At 42.9% G+C, this 21941-nt stretch overlaps 1 protein-coding gene across 6 annotated transcripts in view; it reads left to right on the forward strand.

Annotated features, from left to right (window-relative positions):
* LOC113589031 (disks large homolog 5-like) overlaps positions 1 to 21403 on the forward strand; it is a 27167-nt gene extending 5764 nt beyond the window's left edge. Inside the window, exons 4-35 of one of the 6 annotated variants that reach the window (XM_027028478.3) lie at positions 96 to 239; positions 534 to 696; positions 3367 to 3620; positions 3935 to 4247; positions 4758 to 4988; positions 5388 to 5572; positions 5748 to 5873; positions 6019 to 6151; positions 7466 to 7593; positions 7683 to 7858; positions 8475 to 8581; positions 9036 to 9128; positions 9223 to 10074; positions 10809 to 10929; positions 12353 to 12491; positions 13118 to 13239; positions 13526 to 13642; positions 14237 to 14399; positions 14473 to 14517; positions 14652 to 14828; positions 15116 to 15278; positions 15583 to 15716; positions 15862 to 16026; positions 16162 to 16342; positions 16824 to 16972; positions 17193 to 17363; positions 17648 to 17835; positions 18075 to 18218; positions 18500 to 18627; positions 18989 to 19098; positions 19805 to 19914; positions 20297 to 21403. In XM_027028478.3, coding sequence (XP_026884279.3) covers positions 96 to 239; positions 534 to 696; positions 3367 to 3620; positions 3935 to 4247; positions 4758 to 4988; positions 5388 to 5572; positions 5748 to 5873; positions 6019 to 6151; positions 7466 to 7593; positions 7683 to 7858; positions 8475 to 8581; positions 9036 to 9128; positions 9223 to 10074; positions 10809 to 10929; positions 12353 to 12491; positions 13118 to 13239; positions 13526 to 13642; positions 14237 to 14399; positions 14473 to 14517; positions 14652 to 14828; positions 15116 to 15278; positions 15583 to 15716; positions 15862 to 16026; positions 16162 to 16342; positions 16824 to 16972; positions 17193 to 17363; positions 17648 to 17835; positions 18075 to 18218; positions 18500 to 18627; positions 18989 to 19098; positions 19805 to 19914; positions 20297 to 20400 — 5536 coding nt within the window. In that variant the 3' untranslated portion in view covers positions 20401 to 21403. Of the gene's footprint in view, positions 1 to 95; positions 240 to 533; positions 697 to 1980; positions 2304 to 3366; positions 3621 to 3934; positions 4248 to 4757; positions 4989 to 5387; positions 5573 to 5747; positions 5874 to 6018; positions 6152 to 7465; positions 7594 to 7682; positions 7859 to 8474; positions 8582 to 9035; positions 9129 to 9222; positions 10075 to 10808; positions 10930 to 12352; positions 12492 to 13117; positions 13240 to 13525; positions 13643 to 14236; positions 14400 to 14472; positions 14518 to 14651; positions 14829 to 15115; positions 15279 to 15582; positions 15717 to 15861; positions 16027 to 16161; positions 16343 to 16823; positions 16973 to 17192; positions 17364 to 17517; positions 17836 to 18074; positions 18219 to 18499; positions 18628 to 18988; positions 19099 to 19804; positions 19915 to 20296 lie in introns of those variants that run through there. The other 5 variants (XM_035533550.2, XM_081697756.1, XM_035533551.2 and 2 more) reach the window with 5 other exon arrangements.
* The last annotated feature ends 538 nt before the right edge of the window (positions 21404 to 21941 follow it).

Raw genomic sequence — 21941 nt, forward strand, 5'->3', positions numbered from 1 at the left:
ATCATAAGTCAGTGTAAGTACTCAGTATACTCTTTTGTGGGCATTGGTGTGTTGTGTCTGTGTGTGCGCACGCGCGCGCGTTTGTATGAGTGCAGACCCAGTGTAAAAGCAGCCCACGATTACGAGCGTTTGAAGTTGCAGTGCATGAAGGCCATGGCCGATCTGCAAACCCTGCAGACTCAGCACACACACACCCTGAAGAGGTGCCAGGAGGCCATGAAGGAGGCTGACTTCTACCAGTGAGTCCAACATAAGCACTACAGTGCCCCCCTCTGGTTGCAGTGCTACCCACACACACCTCAACCCATACATAGGATAGAGGGTGAGAGAGAGAAAGTTAGTGTTAACACCTCTGTTTTGAGAGAGGGCCTCATACACACAGATTATCTTAGAGATATACACACACACACACACACACACACACACACACACACACACACACACACACACACACACAGACATACAAAAAATATGGAAAATTTGTAGATACTCTCCTACTCTGCCTTTCTCACTCATCCTCTTTCTCTCTTTAGTACGCTACATGGCTGTGCCTTGGGTGAGCAGGCGGGGCTGAGGGCGGAGCTGGAGGTGCTTCGGCGAGATTACACACAACTGCTGGACACCTGCGAAGACTTGCGGCGTGTCCACGACGTCGATCAGAAAGAGGTGGCTGACATGAGGCTGCAGCACCAACAAGTGAGGGTCACTGAATGAGCTGCCGCACGCAGAAAAACACAATGGTGCTTCCATCCCAGACTCTAGCCGGGTCTCCCAGCCCTGTTCCCTGACCTGTACCAGTACCATGAGCAGAAAACATTTATGTTTGTAAATTCTGCTAGTGAACCAGTGGTTGATAAAACTCTCACATCAGCATGGCTGGATTTGGGCAATCTTGAAAGATTAGCAATCTTCAGCATTAAACAACATGTATCAGTCTTCATCACTATTACATACCAAGTCGGAAACATTAGACCGCTTACTGTTTACTGGTTTTTACCTACTGGATTTCCAGATATAGATTAAGCCTAGTCAGGGACAAAATTTCAGTGCCAGTGATGTGTTGGATATTTGGTTACTTTAGGCTTAATCTGGGTATAGAAAACTTGCCCTGAGAATAGAACACAGTGCCTTAATTTCATTGTATTCATAGTATTAACAGTAGTTGAGACTGCACTTGCAGTAAATTCATGTTACTGCAGTATTTAAGCATTGTTTACAGCAGGGGTGTGTCTTGCGTCCAGTGCTGGAGATCTGCCACCCTGCAGATCTTTAGTGCTAAACCTAATCAGACACACTTGATTCAGTTAGACACACCTGACTGAGTTAATAGGACACACCAGTTAACCAAGGCCTTGAGCAGCATCGGAATGTTGGAGTCAGCCATGTTGAAGCTGAACTCTCCAAGATGGCTGTCCAGGACTGAGATGGGTAACAGACGTTAGTGGTGGGAACAGCTGGTTTAGAGAGGTCATTCCCAGCACTGCCGCTGGAGTTGTCTAGCGCTGGACATTTTACTACAGTCAAGCAGTTGGTGACCTTTAAAGCTTCCATGCTCTCTTAGCCTTTCTTTCTCTCCACTTCTCCCTTCTGTCTGCCCTACTCTTGCTGTGCCAGTGTCTACTGGCAATAAAGGCCAGTATCCAAAACCGTGAGACTGTGTGTGTGTGTGTTTGTGTGTGTGTGTGTTTGATCTTAGGAAGTTGACCCCTTTTTGTCTCTCAGCTTGAAGGCCTGCATTGCGGATCACTGCCAGCTGATGTATATGTTCTGGGCAGACACAGGACAAACTGACTCATTTCACCTTCAGATATTGAATGGGATTACAACTCTATGGTGCCATCTAGTGCCACAATACCATTAGTGCTGTTTCTCTGTTTTTCTGACTGAAAAATTACATTTTAATGTCTTCTAAAATACAATTTTAGATACAATGCCATGCAATACTGTGCCATACTCCAAAAATACAATTTACTCCCACTATATATTATTTCAGCTTCAATCAAAATAAAATATTGTTCTCTGTACCATCCCAGCTAAAACTACAAGAACAAAACATATACTATAAAGTGCAAGTTTTGATATAACTGACTGAATGTATGTTTTTCATAGCCTTAAAGGCAAAGTAATCTAATGGTTTATACTTGTTGTTTCTAAGTGAAAGTTAGAGATGCCACCGATCAGATATCGGGCTGATATCAGCAAAAATAATGGATCGGATATCGGTGAAGAAACTTTTAAGGAAACCGAACCGATACCATCACAGCCTGAAAATGGCACAGCAGAGCAGCGCATATGATAGCCAGGTTAGTTTTCGCAAGTCACACGATAACAGCCGGGCTAATTTGAGCAGTTTATATAGTTACTTCTGTAGGATTGTCTTTAGCGTTGTCTTCCCGTGTTCAAATGGAAATATCCCTGAACTTGCACACACGTGTTATTTCCTTTGCTATGATTTTGATAACCCAGAGTTGGGAACAGGGTACCTGCCTTCTATTGAGAGCATTTAAATGAGACAAAATACAGTTTTGGCACTGTGCACTGACACTTCTTAAAAGCAAACAAATGATGACGTAGAAAGAATAACCGTATTGTAATCTTGGTCAGATTAGATTTCTTTGGGTTTTAAGCAGAGCTGGAGTGAAGAGGAACTCGTAGTACATGTCCTGTTGTGCATTTGGTGTGTAGCGGTTTGAACGGTTTAGCGCTGAAATCTACAAGAACAGTTGTAAGGTTATTATGAAGTTGATGAGGAATTATAGTTGCATTTAGTAATAAGAAAAAATGTAGACGAACTAGTGTAACCTTTTAGGAGCGAGTGAGAGAACCACATTGGACACGCGCAGACAGAGTATGTGTGAGTACAGTAAAGCTGAGATAAGGTGATGACCAAGACAATAATATCATCACGCAAAGGAAGACAATGTCATGTAATGGAAGAAAACAAATAAATGCTTTCGTCATGTAAACAGTTCTTTTTTTTTTTTTTTTTTTTTTTTTTCTTTTCATGATTTTATTTTTTATCTGTCATGCCTATGCACATCTGTAAAATAGCATATGTAATGCATATCATACAAAATGGTTCCCCAAAATAACTAGCTCAATGGTGGTTTTAATGAGAAAATATCAGATTGGTATTGATATTGGGCAACATTCAAATGCAAGATATCAGTATTGGATAGGTAGCAGAAAAGCTGGGATTGTGCCATCTGTTGTGAAAAATGATCTATTGCTCTGTCTACCGTGCTCATATGTATATATTCAGTAGTCTTTTTTAAAGTTCCGTTCATTTATTTGTGTTACACTGCGCTTTGATTAATGGTAGTGTGTTGTGAGCTGTTGTCTGTGATGTGTTGCGACACTCTGTAGATGCTGAGGGACACCAGCTCCTCAGACGTGGTCAACAAGCTTTACGATGCAGCGATGGAGAAGTTGGAGGCTCTCAGAAAAGAGTACGACAGCCTGCGCAGCCGCTATGGTGAGGAAACGGCTAGCCACAACGCTGATGCCAGCCGCCTGCAGCAGCTTGAGGAGGAGAACAGCAGACTCCAGAGACAGCTGGACACACTGCTCAAACAGAGAGAGGCCAGCACTCCCTACCCACAGCAGCACACTGTCAAGCGGTACTACTGGACTCCACATCACTATACTGCACTACAGTCAACAGTACATTAACCTACATTACATTTTACTAAACCAAAGAGTATACTGCACTAGACCAAACATAATGCCAGTCTACACTATAGAGTACTAGGCTAAAAATTTACTACTTTACTCTAAACTGCACAGTAGTAAATACTGTACTGTCCTGGGTGTAATAATGTACTGCACTGCACTGTTTTAGACAAAAAATATACTCCACTACACAAACTTGCACACCTGTACTTTAACATGCCACACATAACATGCATATTATGCTTCCCCCCAACCCCCCCAGGGCAGAGGTAGTGCAGCAGGAGCTCAGTAAGGTGTGTTCGCAGAACGTGGACCTGCAGAGGGAGGTGGAGCGTCTACAATCGGAAAGCACGCGTTATAAGAGTCTGCAGCTGCGGGCAGTGCAGGAGGGGCAGCGTGTACGGGAAGAGCGCGACTCTGTGCTCAGCGAGTACCGCCTGGTGATGAGCGAGCGCGATCAGGTCATTAAGGAGGTGGAGCGGCTGCAGACAGACCTGGAGGCCACCGAGGCCAAGCTGAAGAGCACCGGCAGCGAGAGGAGGGAGGCTGTGGAACAGCTGGAAGCTCTCCGCCAGGTGCCAGCTTGTACACACCACTGCAGGGGGGTGGTGTTGGAGTGGCAGGGGCATGGGAGGTTGGACTAGTGCATGGAGTGTATATGGAGTGCAGGGTTGGAGCAGTGTGCGTAGTGAGGTGGGGTTTTATTACAGTGTATGTGTGTGGAGTCTGGCGTTAGTTCAGTGTGTGTATTGTGATGGTGTGGAGTGTGAGGTTAGGTTAGTATGTGTAGTGAGGTTTTGAGGATTATGGGGATAGACTGATGTGTGAGGTTAGATGTGGGATTAGACCATTGTGTGGAGTGTGTGGGGTTAGATTAGTGTGTGTGGGAATGAGCCGGTGTGGGGTTAGACCAGTGTGAGTGTTTGTTTGTACATGTGTATTAAATGGTTTATTATTCTATGTTTTGTTTACGTTAGTGCATGTTTACATATGCATGTATATATGTTCTCTCTCTCTCTGTGTGTGTGTGTGTGTGTGTGTGTGTGTGTGTGTGTGTGTGTGTGTGTGTGTGTGTGTGTGTGTAGGAACTAGGTGTGGCGCTGTTGGATCGGGACCGGGCCATATGTGAACGGACGGAGCTGTTGGAGCGCTATAGCCATGAGGTGCAGCACAAGGCGGAGACACAAAAGGAGCTCTCACAGGCCTGCAAGGACATTGAGACGGCGCGCGAGGAAAGGGATGTGGCCCGCAAGGAGAGAACTGAAGCCATCATCCAGAGGGACCAGCTCCTCTGTGACTATTACCAGGCCAAACAGGTGTGTGTGTGTCTGTGTGAGCATGCGATTTATCTCCCTCTCTGCAAATAGAGTGTTATTTTATATACATGACTACTTTGACAATAGATCTTAAACTGTTTTGTTACTGCAGTGGGGGAGACATTGTGCGCATGCTGCTCTCTGTACTTGTATCATAGATCGAATGTGAGACTAACCAATTTTTGTATAGTTTGCAATCAGGATAAATGAAATGGATTCATACATTGCTAACTGGTGACTATAATACTGTTACACAGTTGCTTCTTATTTTAATATTGCAGTGGTTTATGAGCCACGGTGCAATTTAAGAGCACCAAAGCAAACTTATTTATCATAACTTTATGGCTCCCCTAATTACTGACAGCCTCTGTTTCTTTCTTCTCTCCCTACCTCCCGTAGGAGCAAGATAGTGCCACAGTGGATATGGAACGGGTGTCCAAGGAGATCGACATGTTGAGAAAGCAGTGTGAGACTGTGACTCAGGAGCTTAAGGAGGCTGTGCAGGAGGCTGAGGTGGCCAAGTGCCGGCGGGACTGGGCCTTCCAGGAGAGAGACAAGATCGTAGCTGAGAGAGAGAGCATTCGGTCTGAGCCCTCCCCTCAGCTGTGCATGCCTTCAGACACCCCACACCAACACACTGTACACACCTGCATGCACCTGTACACCAAAACCAGCTTTACCACCACATGAAGACAACTGGAGGAGTCACAAAATCTTATTCTGTATCTGTGTGCGTCTTTTCATGTCTCTGTAAACCAGGACATTGTGCGATAATCTAAGGAGAGAGAGAGACCGTGCGGTGAGTGATTTGGCAGATGCCTTGCGTAACCTTGATGATATGCGCAAGCGCAAGAATGAGTTATCACGAGAGTTGAAGGAGTTAAAGTGAGTGAACCTCACCCACACCAAACAGACACTTACACAGTACACATTTGCACACTACAGTGCACTCAATACACACGCTCTCAGCCTAACTACAGTAAATGGAAGGTTCTTGTGAGGATACATCTGTTTGTGTGTGTGTACCTAGGGAACGTTTAGAGGAAGAGCGGGATAAGAAGGCACGTTATCAGCAACTAATGGCTCATAATTCGCACGACTCTGCCATCGACACAGACTCTCTGGAGTGGGAGACTGAGGTGGTGGAGCTGGAGCGAGTGAGTGTAAGTTCCCCTCCTGCACTCACCACTGGGCTGTCCCAACACAGCAACCCAACACTCTCCAACCAATACCAGCTATCCAGAATGCTGGGCAGGTGTGCTGCACCTCTGTATGATTGGCAGGAGGTCTCTAGAATATTCTCCTCAATTCACACGCTTCATTTAGCTTGTTGGTTGTTGTTGTTCTGAATATTCTGAAATGGGCTGACCACATTAGAATTTTGGTGTTTATGGAGCATGTTGGTGTTTGATTTGGCATGTTTGTTAGTGTTTGGTGAGTAAAGTTATGTTGGTGTGCTCTGAGCTTTAGAACAGCCTGTCTGGTTCCCGTGTAGTATGCAATTTATATTGGAATTTGGTCACTGACATTAAACAAGCTGTATATTGTAACATGAAAGCAGGATTCATTGAAGTGCAATGTTTATGTAGGGCAAATTCATTCTCGTTAACCTTAATACAGACAACTGTTAGACAGAGACGCGTAACCAGAAAACACAGTAAGACAAAGCAAAACACAGATACAAAGCGAAACACAGACATAATTACAACAATTAACAACAACACAAGACATTAAGACAAAAAAGGTCTAGGAATATAGATAGGCTGGGCGGGCAAAGAGAGAAGTGAAAACAATGAAGGCCGGGAATATACAAAACACAAGATGAGGGTGGAGGCAGAAATGAAACTAAAATAAAAGCAAAGCCATGTGGCACTTGGCACCTTGAATATGTTGCTAAAGGGGATCTGTGACATATAGAATTGTATGGATTTGAAAAGTCAGTTGTGGAATAAATTTATATATAGTAAGATGTGTCAAAAATGTAGTTGTAACTAAACATAGCATGATAATACATATGTTTGAGAAAACCAATGGATATAGCTAAAAATGTAAAAAAAAAAAAAAAAAGGCTTTTGTACTTGCAATTTTTTTGTCTGTTTAGGATATTTAAAATAAACAATTCTTTCACTATTTGAGTGCTATAAATGTTTTGCACATCCATTCTAATAAAATCACTTAAATAAGTCTGGATGGAATTGTAATTTTTCCAATTTCACTATGTAACGACTAAAACAAAATTTAAATTGCCACCAAGAAGCATCCATGGGTCTGAACAAAAATTTGAGATTTAATCTTTTTGCAGTATTGCCCAACCCAAGAATAGGGTATGGTACACAGTTTATTGACTCTCTGATATACTGACATATTAATGGAAATTAAATATTTCTTCATATTTCATTTAGAATATTTTTATAATTTTTGCACCTAATTCATTAGTTTACTGTGTGCATCTGAGGAATCTTGGTTGGTTCTTACAGGAGGACATGGATCTGAAGGCTCTGGGATTTGACGTGGCAGAGGGGGTAAATGATCCGTATTTACCTGGAGATTGTGGTGTATTTGTGACCAAGGTGGACAAAGGAAGTGTGGCAGATGGCAGGCTACGGTAGGATGATGCCTCAGCACTGTGTGTTTGCACTATGGAGTCATTCTGAACAACTTCTGGAGGTGGACCTGTTGTTTTTCTCACTGCAGAGTGAACGATTGGCTGTTGAAGATAAATGATGTTGACTTGGCCAATAAGGACAAGAAGCAAGTGTTGAAGGCAGTGCTCAGTGGGGGTGGCGTCATCAACATGGTAGTCAGGAGGAGGCGGTCTCTTGGAGGAAGGATGGTCACACCAATTCATCTCAATCTCAGTGGGAGTAAAGGTCAGAAATCCCACCTTCACCAAAACACAGCTACTACAATAGCCCTTTCAAGAAAACCACTTCAACTAATATGCAGCTGGTATAATAACCCCTTCAGCTAATATACAGTTGTATTAACTAATATACAACTTTTAGAACCTACTGCCCTGTTGGCAACCTATTGTCAATGTGATTTTGAAGTGATATGCTTTTTAAAAGTGTGTGTGTATGTATGTGTGTGTATGTATGTGTGTGTGTGTGTGTGTGTGTGTGTGTGTGTGTGCATTTATTTTACTTATTGTAATAGCAGAAAAATGAAAACTCCTGGGTGAATAATGGTGATTTAAAAAATAATGGTGATTAAAATCATTCTGAACAAATATTTGTCTTGGCTACACTTATGTCCAGTCAGTTGTAAGATGGTTAGCCAAACAAACAAACCCAGTTAATTTCAGAATATTCCAGTGGTAGCTGTAATGTTGGGATGTAATTGTAATAAAGACCAAGTACACAAGCAAACTTTGACGCACTCTATGGACTGAGAAGTGAGTGTTCTAAATGAATTACTGGCTTCTATTGTTCCCTTGCGAAGAATCTGTCTGCAGTGTAAAGATGATTCTATGTGTGTGTGTTTCAGTGGACAGTGGAATTGTGCTGGAGGGTGGTGTGTTTGTTGCCTCTGTCTCTGCCAGGGGTCCAGCTGCACGGGAGACCTCTCTCTGTCCAGGGGACAGGCTGATTGCCGTGAGTCTCGGGGCTCAGGCAACTGTTGGGCTCTTTTCTGGGCCTGTTCTGTTATGATGCCATTCATTGTTTGAATGTCAGTATTGTCACAAAATAGAAAATAAGGTACTTTTTAGGTGAAACAAAGCCCTAATATAAAAACCTCAGAGTATTGAGTCAGAAAAGACACCCAGAAAGCAGTGAAGATATCGGTTTAATATCAGTACTAATTGGACACTTTTTATCTAGTTAAGCAGTCTTGGGGAAAGAGTGCATACTAGAATGAGGTGTGTTACAGTATCACTGGACCCTAACTCTGCAGAGTGGTAGATCTCTGTCTTAATCTCACTGATATAATGCTTTAATGTGGAGCACTTGTGTTTAGTAAGGACTAAATCCTTTTATTTAATTTAGAGTGATAATTCTGAAATTTGAGGGGCTCATTGAATGCCCTTTCTTTGTCTTTCTCGTGCAGATTAATGGGATTGCTGTGGATAATAAGTCTCTGAGTGAGTGTGAAGCATTGTTGAAGAGCTGTAGGGAGTCTCTGTCTCTCTCAGTTATAAAGGTTAGCACTCCAGGCTTTTTGCTTGTTTAATACATTTTTCATTATTTAATACTTTAGTCTTTTGTCCCTAATAATTTTCCTGTTCTTTCCTCAGAGTGCATGTGGTGTAACTCTGGGAGAGAGTGTGCGAGAATATGAACGTGGCTGTAACGTCAAAGTGCCCCCTCTGGAGGCACACATGCGTAACTACAGGGACCAGTTGGTCAGCAGTACCAGTGAGATCCAGAGCAGCCATCAGGGGGCACCCTGCTCTACAGAGCCTTTCCACGAACATTTCTTCCAGCGGCCAGACCCTGCCAAACGACCCCTTACGTTTCACCCTATTGTCTCTGGTGACTGCCTCACTATGGAAACAGTGCTGGAAAGGGGAGGTGTGCCTCAGAAGCTCAGTGGAGGCACCTGGCCCAAGATAATAGCAACGCTGGACAATACTTCGCCCCTTTCCATACTTAAGACTAAGAAACGCAAGTCCATTTTTGACTCTGATTTGTACAGACAGCCAGACACGTCAACAAAGCTAGAATATGTCTCTTTGGCTCATATGCCCAAACACTCCACACAAAGCTCCAGGCCAGAGGGGTCACCACAGAGCCCACCTGAGCCACCCAAACGCAGTGACTCTTTCAAATTTAAACACAATCAACAAGGAAGCTCTGCCTCTGACTCCACCATTACTACTGCAACACCTCCTGCCACACCCGTACAAACCACGCCCTCTCTCACACCTGGTGGGAGGTCCGACCTGGGTGTTCAAGGTCTCGATAGAAATGGGAACTTGCTTCAGCTGCAAAATGTAGGTGACATTAGGCCAACCACCCCAAGGAGTTCATGTGATGAGGAAGTGACACGACAGGGGGCGGATGAGTTGGAGATGAGGAAGGCAAGGCTGAATTCTGCCCCCAGCCGACGTGCCCTGACACCACTGCAGATTCCCATACCATTAAAGGTAGCACCCTACGTCCTACACCCATCATCCTACACTATATATGCTAGGTGTTGCATAATACACAGTAGATAGTACAGATCCCCATATCACAAATGGTACCACCCAACACCCTACAACCTGTATCCTATACATACCACACAGTAGACATTGTGGATCCCCATGCCAGTACAGGTACCACCCTACAGCCTAATAAGTTGTATACTTCACAGTGGTTGGCATAGAACCCAACATCACTCCAAGTACCCCCCTACACCCTAAAGACTACATACTGCACAGTGTAAATCCCCATACTACAGCATGTACCTGATTATGCCCAACATCATATATGCAACATGCACAGCAAAGAGTGTAGATCCTCATAACACTACAGGTATCACACTACACACTATGCCTTATATGCTATATACTACACAATAGAAAGTGCTGATACCACACTACTACACAGCGCACATACATTACAGCGGCACTGTGATGTATCGTGTCATAATATCCCCTACATACTCCATATTAATCATTACACAGTGCAGATGCGATATACAATTACAGTTACCATACTACACACTGCATGCTACACCTGCAAGTGTGTTCTGTTTCTAGTATTGTCTCTTATACTGGCCATTAACGTGTGAGTTATGTATGTATAGGGTGTGTTTAGCTCAGTGCTGTCTTGTGGTGTTGTGTGTCTTGTACATTTTGTCCTGTACATTTGAGTTGATGCTTGCTTTCCTCTCCAGACACCTGAGGATGCATGTGCAGAAGCCGCTGATGTTCTGCGTCTCTGCCCTGACCACTCACAGAAGCAAAGTATGAACGCCTTTCTCCTAGGACACCACCCATCTACGGCCACACCCGCATGTAGGTACCACCAGTCTGTTTGGACTGTTGCGAAGGTTTACTGCATTTAGTGTGCAACATGGTTACACTCACCTGATTCACTGTTTCTTTGTTTTATTACAGAATTGAATCAGGTGTGTGAAAGCATGAATTCCAATAAAATAGGCAGTGTATGTATCAGCAGTACTACTCTTCTAGTACTCTACACTAGTATGGCTATATAGGTGTAGTGTGCCAAAATCTATTCAGTTTTCTATCGCATCGGAGCATGTGAAAGGGAGTGTGGAGCTCTGCACTCTGTTTCGAGGATGTGCTCACTGATTCCACCCAACAGACTGCACACACTTTTCTCTATATAACCAACAAGGTAGTGGCCAGTTAGAGAAACAGTGAGTGAGTTTAAGTTTTTAAAGAGATGTACATAACCCAAAGGTTACTTTCAGGTGTATCTCATGTACTGTAGCTGTAAATGAGAATCATTGTTTGTGCAGTACTGGAGAGAAACCTGTGTACTGTAAATGAGTCATTTCACAGTCACAGAAGGGAGCCCTCTAGCTGTGGATGCATGGTACCAACATCAGTAACAATACTACTCTATTAGAACTTCAGGAACTAGTCCTCCTACTCTGTTAGTACTCTGAGTACTGGTGTTCTATTAGTAACAGTACTATAATACTACTACTCCTGTAACAGTGTCACACTAACACTCTACTAAAGGTACTGTCTTTACAAGTACTCTGGTTATAGTACTGCTTTAGTAACCATATTCGTTATTTCATTACATTTTACATTTAGCAGACGCTCTTACATTTACCGGAGCAACTTACAAAAGTACTTTGTCATCTATTCATAGAATGTATCCTAGCCAGTACAGTAGGTTCGAGTTCAATATGCTGTTGAACTAGAATACTGCTGAAAAACAGGAATCAGTGCTGATACCTAGAGGAAATGCAAAATAAGCATAACCTCTATTATCAGACAATGATAAGTTTGGTTTATTTCAGTTACTGTACAGTAGTATGAAATGTATTTCTCATTAGTATTATCTAAACCATCAGGAGATACTGACCTAATGGCTGTATGTTGTTTTCCTAAATTGTTTACATTAAACATGTCTTCTCAGTGTCCAGCTGAGGGGATCTCTTGTTTATCTCTCAACTCAGTTCCCTCCTTGTGCTCTAGATCTCTCCCCATTATGTGACAGCAGTCGTCCTGCTGAGGTTTTTTCCAGGAGCTGTTTTTGTGTGGTTTTTTGTCCCCCTATGGCCTTGGCTAATTGACATTTGAAGTTTCACCTCTCTTAGACAGTTGGCGTGTTAATCTCAGTAGTTAATTTTTCTACTTAACCTGGTAGTCACTGATTTCTTCTTTCCGTTACGTATCTACTGAATAAAGATGGCGGGTGGTGGTCGGTGGTGGTGTGCTCTTTTGTGTGTCACCCCAGACCCCCCATCCAGAGGTCTGTCTCCCTGTCTTGCATTTACAACTGTGATGAGGAAACCAGTGTACACAGCTTGGAGCCACTGGATCAACGCCACCAGCTCCCCTGGTCCTGCTGCTGTGCATCAGCGCACGCACCCCAAGTATGGAGACATACATACACAAACACATACTAGGGTTATGTTTCACTGTGATTTAGAGTGTATTTTCTGGTGGTTACCAACCATTTGTGTTTTTCGAAATATTAATTAAAATTCACTTGCTTCTATCCATTAAAAAATCTTTTTTTAATCCATTTTTAAATTTTCTTTTTTAAAAACCCATTCTTATATATATATATATATATATATATATATATATATATATATATATATATATATATATATATATATATATATATATATATATATATGATTGCTACCGTGAAACCCTGATATTTTTATACTAACTTGATATATCATGAAAATTTCAAACACACAAACACTGACACATTAGATCCATTACTTCTTAGCTTAGTGTTGTAAGTCTACATGAGATTCAATTTTATTAAAATTCAATTCTCAGTTCAATTCTATTAAAATGACTTTATTGGCATGAATTTAACTGTTGTTCAAGCATGATAGAAGTTGTAATGATAAAATGATAAATGTTGTAATGTAGTTGACAATAAAAGGGGAAATATGAAAATGAAAAACGAAGAATAAACAATGTACACACATTCTTCTCTCTCTCAAATATTCACACACACCTCTCTCTCTCTCTCCTCCAGTGCGCAGCATCAGGGTCGTCGGAGTTTGGATCTGAGCCATAACGGTTCAAGTGAACTCTCTGACCCGCCACGCAATAGAGTTCAGCACAACACCCACTCACTGCCCTCAAGCGCGAGGCAAGGTCTGTACTCATCCTTTTACAGTAGGGTCCTCACACCATGAGTCTACACACTTGCTTTGTTAAACAGAATCGTTCACACAATCACTCTGATATAACAATAGGCGTAATTTTCTCTCACCCTTTACAACATAGATCTTTGCTCAGTTATGCTGATGGGTACTAAAATAATACAAATTTTGCTGAGTATTTAATTTTGATGTGTGACATTAGCCTTCTGCATCATAGTTAGTTGTTCATAGGCTTTCTTTGAGCTGTGGGCATGAGTGTTGGTGTTTCTTCTGTGCAGGTTTGTCTCAGTATCCAGCTGAACGGATAAAAATCCCCAATACGCTTCGCTACACCCGCTCCAGCCAGGGTTCAGACAGGGGTCAGAATCCATCGCCTTACATTCGTTCAGGCACATGTACATGTGTATACACACAGAGCATAACTACAAATGTATAATCATTTAATTATCCTTAAAATCCATATAAAACTACAATATGTAGAGTAACCTTTGTGACATTAAAGTAATAAAATGCAATGGTAGTGTGGTAGACAATAATGAAAATATAAAATTATTTTCCTGATATGCAAATCAGTAATCTGGTAATAGTGCCCACCCCTGAGAGGATGTTGGCTGTGGTTCACAGCAGGCTGAGTGTTGGATTGCTGAGTTTTATCTTCTGTAGGAAACTTGAGGTTTTCTGTTATTTTTCATTTTCTGAGAACCAGTGTGGTCAGCTGCCTGGCCACTAAGATTATTCAAACCCTATTTTTTTATATTTATACCTTTTTTTTTTTTCAACCTAATGAAACATAGATAAAACAGATAGATGGTGAACAGCTAATTTTGTTTCTGCCTAAGAAAAAAGTTCCAAATATGCAAATTGATGAATGCAGCAAGTCTTCTGATATTGGGTGAGCTTTTTAAGGACAAATGTTTGTACAAATTGCATAAGACTCATGCAGAATTCAGTCATTTTTGTGTGTGTGTGTGTGTGTGTGTGTTTACCAGGTTCCCACTCTGAGGGCAGCAGCCCAAGTCTTGTGACTCCACCCCTCTCTCCTCTCAGTCTGGATGCTTCCTCGTTTACCAGTAACCAATCACAGAGCTCCCTCTCCTCCCAGCCCAGGCTCTCAGTCAGCCCTGCACTAACAGGAGACCAGTGGAAGGAAAGGTAGACCCACACTGATTCATGCATACACTGATGATATCTGAGTTTCACTAGCTGAGCCGGATTTGCCCTGTAGTCCTTCAGGTCAGGTGGAATACTGGCTCGCTCTCACGTCTTCTATGTGAGTAGTTTGTGTGAGTGTGTATGTTTGTGTGTTGTGGAAGAGAACATTTGTAAATCCTTTTAGATTCTGTCTTTCCTCTCTTTTGTTTTCCTCCTGAACTCTGTCTCTCCTCATCCCCATGCCCCCTGTAGGTGTGGCTGTGTTTCAGCCCCTCCCCTCCATTTGAGCTCTTCCCCCCTCCCCCAGCTCCTCCCTTCCCTTTCCTGTCTCTGCTCCATTCGTTCCACCAGACCTCAGTTCCATAACGGGCCCTACGGGAAGCTTCCTCGAGCTGCCCGTGTGAGGTTCTGCTCTCTACGGAACCTGAGGTTGGTTCTGTGCATGGAGAACAGCTCCCTCGCCTGCTGCCCCTCATCCAAACCCTCATTATGTTCCCATGGTTCTTGAAGGGTTTTGGATTTTTTAGAATTGGTCTTTCTGTCTGGCATACAGGATTAATTTATCTGACACCTCATTTCATTTCACTGGTTCTGTCAATGAATCCTCTATTCTGAGAGACTTTCTAAATTGTGGGGGAAAAAGGATGTTTATATATTTTAAAATCAGGTAATTATGTTAATTTGCACTGGTTCCTATGTGTGTATGTGTGTTACAGACCATACATTGAAGAGCCCCGTTGTGTCACCATCCCCAAGGGGGTGGAGCCTCTTGGCATTTCCATTGTGGGTGGGGAGAATGGTGGAATCTTTGTTTCCAAGGTTACAGGAGGCAGCATTGCTCAGCGGCACCATCTAGAGTTTGGAGATCAGCTGCTGGAGGTGCACCACCTTATACCTGTAGAGCGTCATCTTACACATGCAGATTCACACTGTTTTACACCTGCAGAGCAGCAACATTTAGGCACCACTTACGCATCGAAAGTGACACGTTACACCTGTAGATAAACACCATTTTGCATAGATCAGTACCATCTTACACCTGCAGAGTACCTCCTTACAGGCTTTGATCATCACCTTATTCCATCATATCAACACCACCTTACACCTGCATATCAACACCACCTTGCACAGAGCAAAGTAGCAGCACCTTACACAAATCCACCTGGTCCCTCTCTCTTTCCAGTTTAATGGTATTAACCTGCGGAATGCTACGGAGCAGCAGGCACGTCTCATCATTGGTCAGCAGTGTGACATCATTACTATACTGGCCCAGTACAATCCACACATGTACCAACCAGGGAACCACTCGCACTGCAGGTACACACACACACACACGCACACACACGCATGTGTTAGTCAGCAGGGTGGAACCATGGCCATGGCTGTACTCACATTGCCCATTACAGCCCCTTCATATTTGAGTTGATGTGTACATGTGTTTGTGTTCCTGTTTCGTCTGCAGCTCCAGGATGGAGTCAGTGAGTGCCCGCTCTACACCTGTGGGAAGCGACGGAGGTACACCTGACGCCTGCTCCACTGTCGATGCTCTTGGGGAACAGGAGGAGAGAACCCCCACGCCTCCATCCAAACACCCCACCCCCACGCCCACCACTCGCAGCTCACTCTGGTACAACACACACACCCCACACCCTCTCTTTCCCTTTACAGCTTACTCCAGTACACATGTCAGTGCAATACTCAGAAGTTAGGCCCAAGGTAGTGATTGGTCTTAGACTATGCTCTGTGCTCTTTGATTGGTCAGGGGCTGCAGTGAGGGTGGGAGACAGGTGGACCCAAGGCAGGTGACTGTGAGGAAGACTCAGGTGGATCTGGGGGTGAAGATCTGTGGAGGGAATCTCAGTGGGATCTATGTGGAGAGTCTGGAGGAGGAGAGTCCTGCAGGGTGCGCCGATGGCCTGCAACCTGGAGACCTTATACTGGAGGTACAGAAACAGATAACCACTCACACTGGAAGTACAGAAACACATAGAATCTCACTCACACTGGAAGTACAGAAACGCATAGAATCTCACTCACACTGGAAGTACAGCAGCACAGAGAATTTCACTGTCACTGGAAATACAGCAGCACAGAGAATCTCACTCACACTGGACGTACAGAAACGCAGAATCTCACTCACACTGGACGTACAGAAACGCAGAATCTCACTCACACTGGACGTACAGAAACACAGAATCTCACTCACACTGGACGTACAGAAACGCAGAATCTCACTCACACTGGACGTACAGCAGCACAGAGGATCTCACTCACTGGAGGTACAGAAATAGAATTTTACTTATACTGGACATAACGAAACAGTGAATCCCACTCATTGTAGGATACTTGTTGTGGGATTGGCGATGGATTGGTAAACGTAAACTGTACTTTCTCTTTCTCTCTCTCTCTCTCTCTCTCTCTCAGCTGTGCTCAGTGAGCATGAGGAGGAAGACAGCAGAGGAGGCCTATATGGAGATGCTGAAGCCAGCAGAGACTGTTACTTTCAGAGTGCAAAAGCGCCCTGACGACTGGAGGCGCATCAGAAACACACCTGGTGACGGTTTCTACGTCAGGTACCTCCTGCAAGAGGGGGGCTTGTGTGTCTCTGTGTACATGTCATTGACCTCTGTGGTGGGTTTTGTTCTTCTTAAATGCTTAGTGTCAGAGTATTCAATAATTTCATATTATGGCTAAATACACATGAGTACAAATAAATACATAAAGCAATGTTTAATGTGTTGTAGTTTTATTAATAGTATTATTAATAATACTAAGCTCTTACTGGTCCCGTAGAGCACTGTATGATCGCATGGGTGAGTCCGAGCAGGAACTGAACTTTAAGAAAGACGACATCCTCTATGTGGACGATACACTACCCAATGGAAATTTCGGCTACTGGTTGGCGTGGCAACTGGACGAGAACGGGCAGAAACTATGCAGGGGGCAGGTGCCCAGCAAATACATGTGAGTGTCAGAAATGGACTTTATTTATTTATCCTTCATTCTTTCACTTGGTCTCATGAGAATGTTGTTGTCTCAGTGTTGTTATTTTTGTATTACTTACATTTTTTGTATTTATATTCCATTTTTCTGTTTCTCTTGTAATCCTATGTCCTAGAGTTCAGAGTGTGCATATTACTGTGTGCATGTATTTGCATACTCGTGTTTGCAAATACAGTATGTGTGAGTTTCTCCACATATTGACTAACATGGGGAGGGGTGAATGCGGGTGGTGGTGGCGGGTGTAGGTTGGAGCACTACCCTCGCCGCTGCAGTGGAACTGAAGGGAAGGATGATGAGGGGAAGACGGTGTCTGCGGCTGCGCGTCGCTCGTTTTTCCGACGGAAACACAAGCACAAACGCAGCGGCTCTAGAGATGGAAAGGACGGACCCGCCCCCGACTCCATCAGCACAGACTCCATACCATACACGGAGGGTGAGAGGGGCTGCCCACACACAAGACCATGATGAGCATATGTTTTCTGTGCCTTCAGTTGGTTGTGTTCTTTGTGGTTGTAATTCAGTATACAGTGTGTTGGATTTTGGGATTGTAATGTTGATTTTTGATATTCTCAGATTTGCACTGTCCAGTGTTATGCAGTCATATACATGGAGTAATAAACATGTTCCCTGACTTCCAGCTTTCAAGTACATGTGTTTGTCTGTGTTGTGTAGAATGTGTAAGCCTTGCCTATCAGCAAGTGCAGAAGGTTGAGACGACTAGTCGTAGGCCAGTGTTGATCTTGGGGCCCCTGGTTGAGCCAATTAAAGACATGCTGGTCAGAGAGGCTCCTGGGAAATACTGCCGCTGCCTCCTGGGTATTTCATTTCTTCGCCTGTTTAAATTATTGATCACAATTATTTTCAATCACTGCATTTTATTAAAGCACAGTACTTATCAAGCTGTTTATTTGATTAATCACTTATCAGAATCACTGTCATTCAGCACTAGGAAGCTTAAAACAGACACCACAATAATGGAAGTACATATAAACTATGCATTTGATAGTTGGGTTGGGTCTGGCAACACTGCTGTGTAATTGGGCAATGTTGACATTTGTACATGTCTCCATGTAGTGGGTGTGTTTGTCTGTGTTTAGAGGTGATGAAGGCGTCACAGCAGGCAATCGAGCGAGGAGTGAAAGATTGTCTGTTTATCGACTACAAGCGTAGGAGCGGCCATTTTGATGTCACCACTGTTGCATCTATTAAAGAAATCATAGAAAAGGTTTGTTCAGCTTGTTTTATGCATACACTTTAGAACTGCAGAAATGTTCAAATAATTTACTTCAGTAATGTGACTGTAAAAGCTCTGTTGGTGGGGTTCTCTCCAGTCAAATTTCCATTAACACTCCATTCTTTCACTCTGTCAGTACCTTAGTGCTGTTCTAAGTTGAGTTTGAATTGTCTCTTTCTACTTCTGTATGTCTTGCACTCACTTTTTGTCTCACTCATACTGTCTCATTTTCCCAGTCTCATTCTCTCTGTCTCTCTCACACACACTCATTCATGCTCACTGTCACTCATTTTCTCTCTCTCTCTCTCTCTCTCTCTCTCTCTCTCTCTCTCTCTCTCTCTCTCTCTCTCAGGACTGTCACTGTCTGATTGACATTGCTCCTAATGCCATCGAGCGGCTGCACAGTGTCAGCATTTATCCCATCATCATTTTCATTCGCTACAAAAACGCCAAACAGATCAAGTAAGTGTTTTGGGTGTTAGGAGTCCACCTGGAAATATTCCCTCATGGTGTTCACTTTATTCTTTCCATCCTTTTCTTCTATGGCCTCCTTTGTCTAATCCAGTGTGTCTATCTCCCAGTGCACTGAACTTCTGCACTGTGCTTTTTCCTGTTTTACTTTTTCTGGCAGGTTTGATGTTTCAGCTTATTAAGGGTTTGATAGTTCAGTTCTTGAAAGGTTTGGTTGTTCAGTTCATGAGGGGTGTGATGATAATTCAGCTGATGTAGTGTTTTGTGGTTTATAAATGGTTTAATGTTTCAGCTCAAGAAGAGTTTTGTTGGTTCACACTGAGATGTTGAAATGTGAAGCACTGTCTCCAACTTTGGCACTGGGCCTGAGCACATCAGCTGCAGGCTGTAATTATAACTGTGTGTGTGTGGGTACATATATGTGTGGAGCGAGGAAGAGAGGAAGACAACAGAACTTATTGTGGTCTAACATTTTTGAGTGCTCTAATACTCTGTTGAGAAGATTATAGAGAGATTATCCTGCTGTGATTGGGTATGCATCAGTTAATTAAAGTTATCAGAAGAGTTGGGATGAGGCCGATTGCGGTTAAGAATTGGGACAATTTATGTACATATGTATTTACAGATGCATAGTTTTCTGGGTATATCTTAGACTTGTTGATATGTGTTGTGCCTGTGTGTGCGTGTATGTGTTTAGAGAGCAGAAAGACCCAGTGTACCTGCGAGATAAAGTGTCACAGAAACATTCCAAGGAGCAGTTTGAAGCAGCACAGAAAATGGAGCAGGAGTATAGCAAATACTTCACAGGTGAGCAAGTCGTCCTACCACACACCCACACAGAGACATGAAAGGGCTTTATCTTTAAAGATTATATATACTCTGTTGTTGTCGTTGGTGCACCTTCATGAAGGATTGATTCTGCCACAGACCCTCATAAAGCTAACATGAGCCATAACTGGCCTAGTAACGGTCCTGATAAAGCTAGTGCAGGCCCTGCCAGAGCTTCTGCAGGCCCGGATGGAGCTAGCGCACACCTTGCTGAAGCTGCTCAAAACCATCATATAGCTAGTACAGACTGACAGATCTGCTGCAGGTCCTTGGAGAGCAAGCTCAGGTCCTTAGCAGCTTTTAATACTGCTACTGATTACTGTTGTTGATAATAATGAAATTATCATTGTTGTTGTTACAGGTATGGTGCAGGGAGGATCGCTGTCCTCCATCTGCACGCAGGTGATGGCCATAGTGGAGCAGGAGCAGACCAAAGCCCTGTGGCTGCCTGATGCATCAGTATAACACTACAATTACAGCCCTAACTAATACTACAGCTCCCATTCTACTAGACTACAACTCCTCACTTCTCTAAAGCTGTATGGTAACAGATGTTCACAAATCAAATCAGCACAAAGCTCTACACAGCAATAATACAAAACACTACTGCTTCACAAAGCCCTCCTGTACATCCCATTTAACACTCTAACTTTGGTCAGGAGACAGGTACAATGAGGGTACAAATGAAGTCTATTTTGAGTGAACAACATGGCACTAAATCCACTAGATTTGCTCTGTAGTTTGTACTGTGGTAATGTTGACATATAATGGCTCTGATTTCTGCTTTGGTCTTTAACACAGTAACAATTAGAACATTGTAGAGATGTTGCAGCAGACACTTTCATAGACACTATATTTATTACACTCATTACACTTTTACTCAAATGTTTATTGTACTTGTCTACTCCACTCACTCTGGGGTGTGTTCCAAATCACAATCAGTTAGACACCCTGTGATAGTCTGGGCACTGCCCCCAATTACACCCAGCTGCAGGAATGGTGGCAGGGCCAGAGCTGTGTCAGGTACTTACAATGCAAGGACAGCCAATGGTTTTTATTTTTTAAAACTCCCAAACCTATATTTTAGTTTTACCCCTATTCAGTACTTAAAGAAGACATCTCTATTTGTAGCAGTTCTTTGTTTATATTTTATCTTATACTTGTGGTGTCTTACTTTTTTCTTATTTAAGTGAAAAATTATGCATCCAGAGCATCTTGCTCAAATATGCATCCATGCTCTTTGTTACATTGTCCTGTTTACTGATTTTTTTTTTTTTTTTTTAAATTTAAGAACATTTTCTAATCCATCTCAATTGAATTGCTAGCATGGCTTTAATTCCAGGCCTCTTTTTCAGTGTGCCAAATTCTCTTCAAAGCTTTCCATTGCTGTTTTGTGGGAGGAATCGCAGTTAAAATTGAATATGGTACATAAAAAAACAGTAAATAAAAGCAAACCTGTGAAATTGCAGTGCACGTTTTAGGTGTGGTTGTTTTTTGTTTTGTTTTTTTGTTGTTGTTTGTTTTTTTTTTTAATTCGTTGTATGCATTTATCAGGCCACAACTAAATACTTTGTGTATTTTATGACATGGCTCTCCCTAAGTGAAACATGGTTTTCATGCCACTTTGAAATACAATCCAAACCTTTGAAAGAAAACTAGGAAGGTGTTGCATTTCACTCTCTCAGTGCAGCTGACACACGTGCATGTAGACCATTTTCTTGTCTTCTGTTTCTGTGTGAGGAATTTCTAGAGCTTTTTCTATAAGCGTTAAGCATCACAAAATTAGATCAGATCAACACTGCGGTCAGAATTCTGACATCTTCAATAAGGTGTGATGAAACAATAGCCTGACTCACCAATAGCAGGGCATCACTAATATGTTGACCTACCATTATAGTTTTGTGGGAGTTCCTGGCCTGAGAGTTTCGAACTGTCCTGTTTTTTCCAAAGACAGCTCTACCCTGGAAAGCACAATGATGTTATTAATTTCCATTACATGAAGGAAC

The sequence above is a fragment of the Electrophorus electricus genome, chromosome 15, assembly GCF_041902795.1.
Source record: "Electrophorus electricus isolate QZ-2024a chromosome 15, ASM4190279v1, whole genome shotgun sequence".
NCBI lineage: Eukaryota > Metazoa > Chordata > Actinopteri > Gymnotiformes > Gymnotidae > Electrophorus > Electrophorus electricus.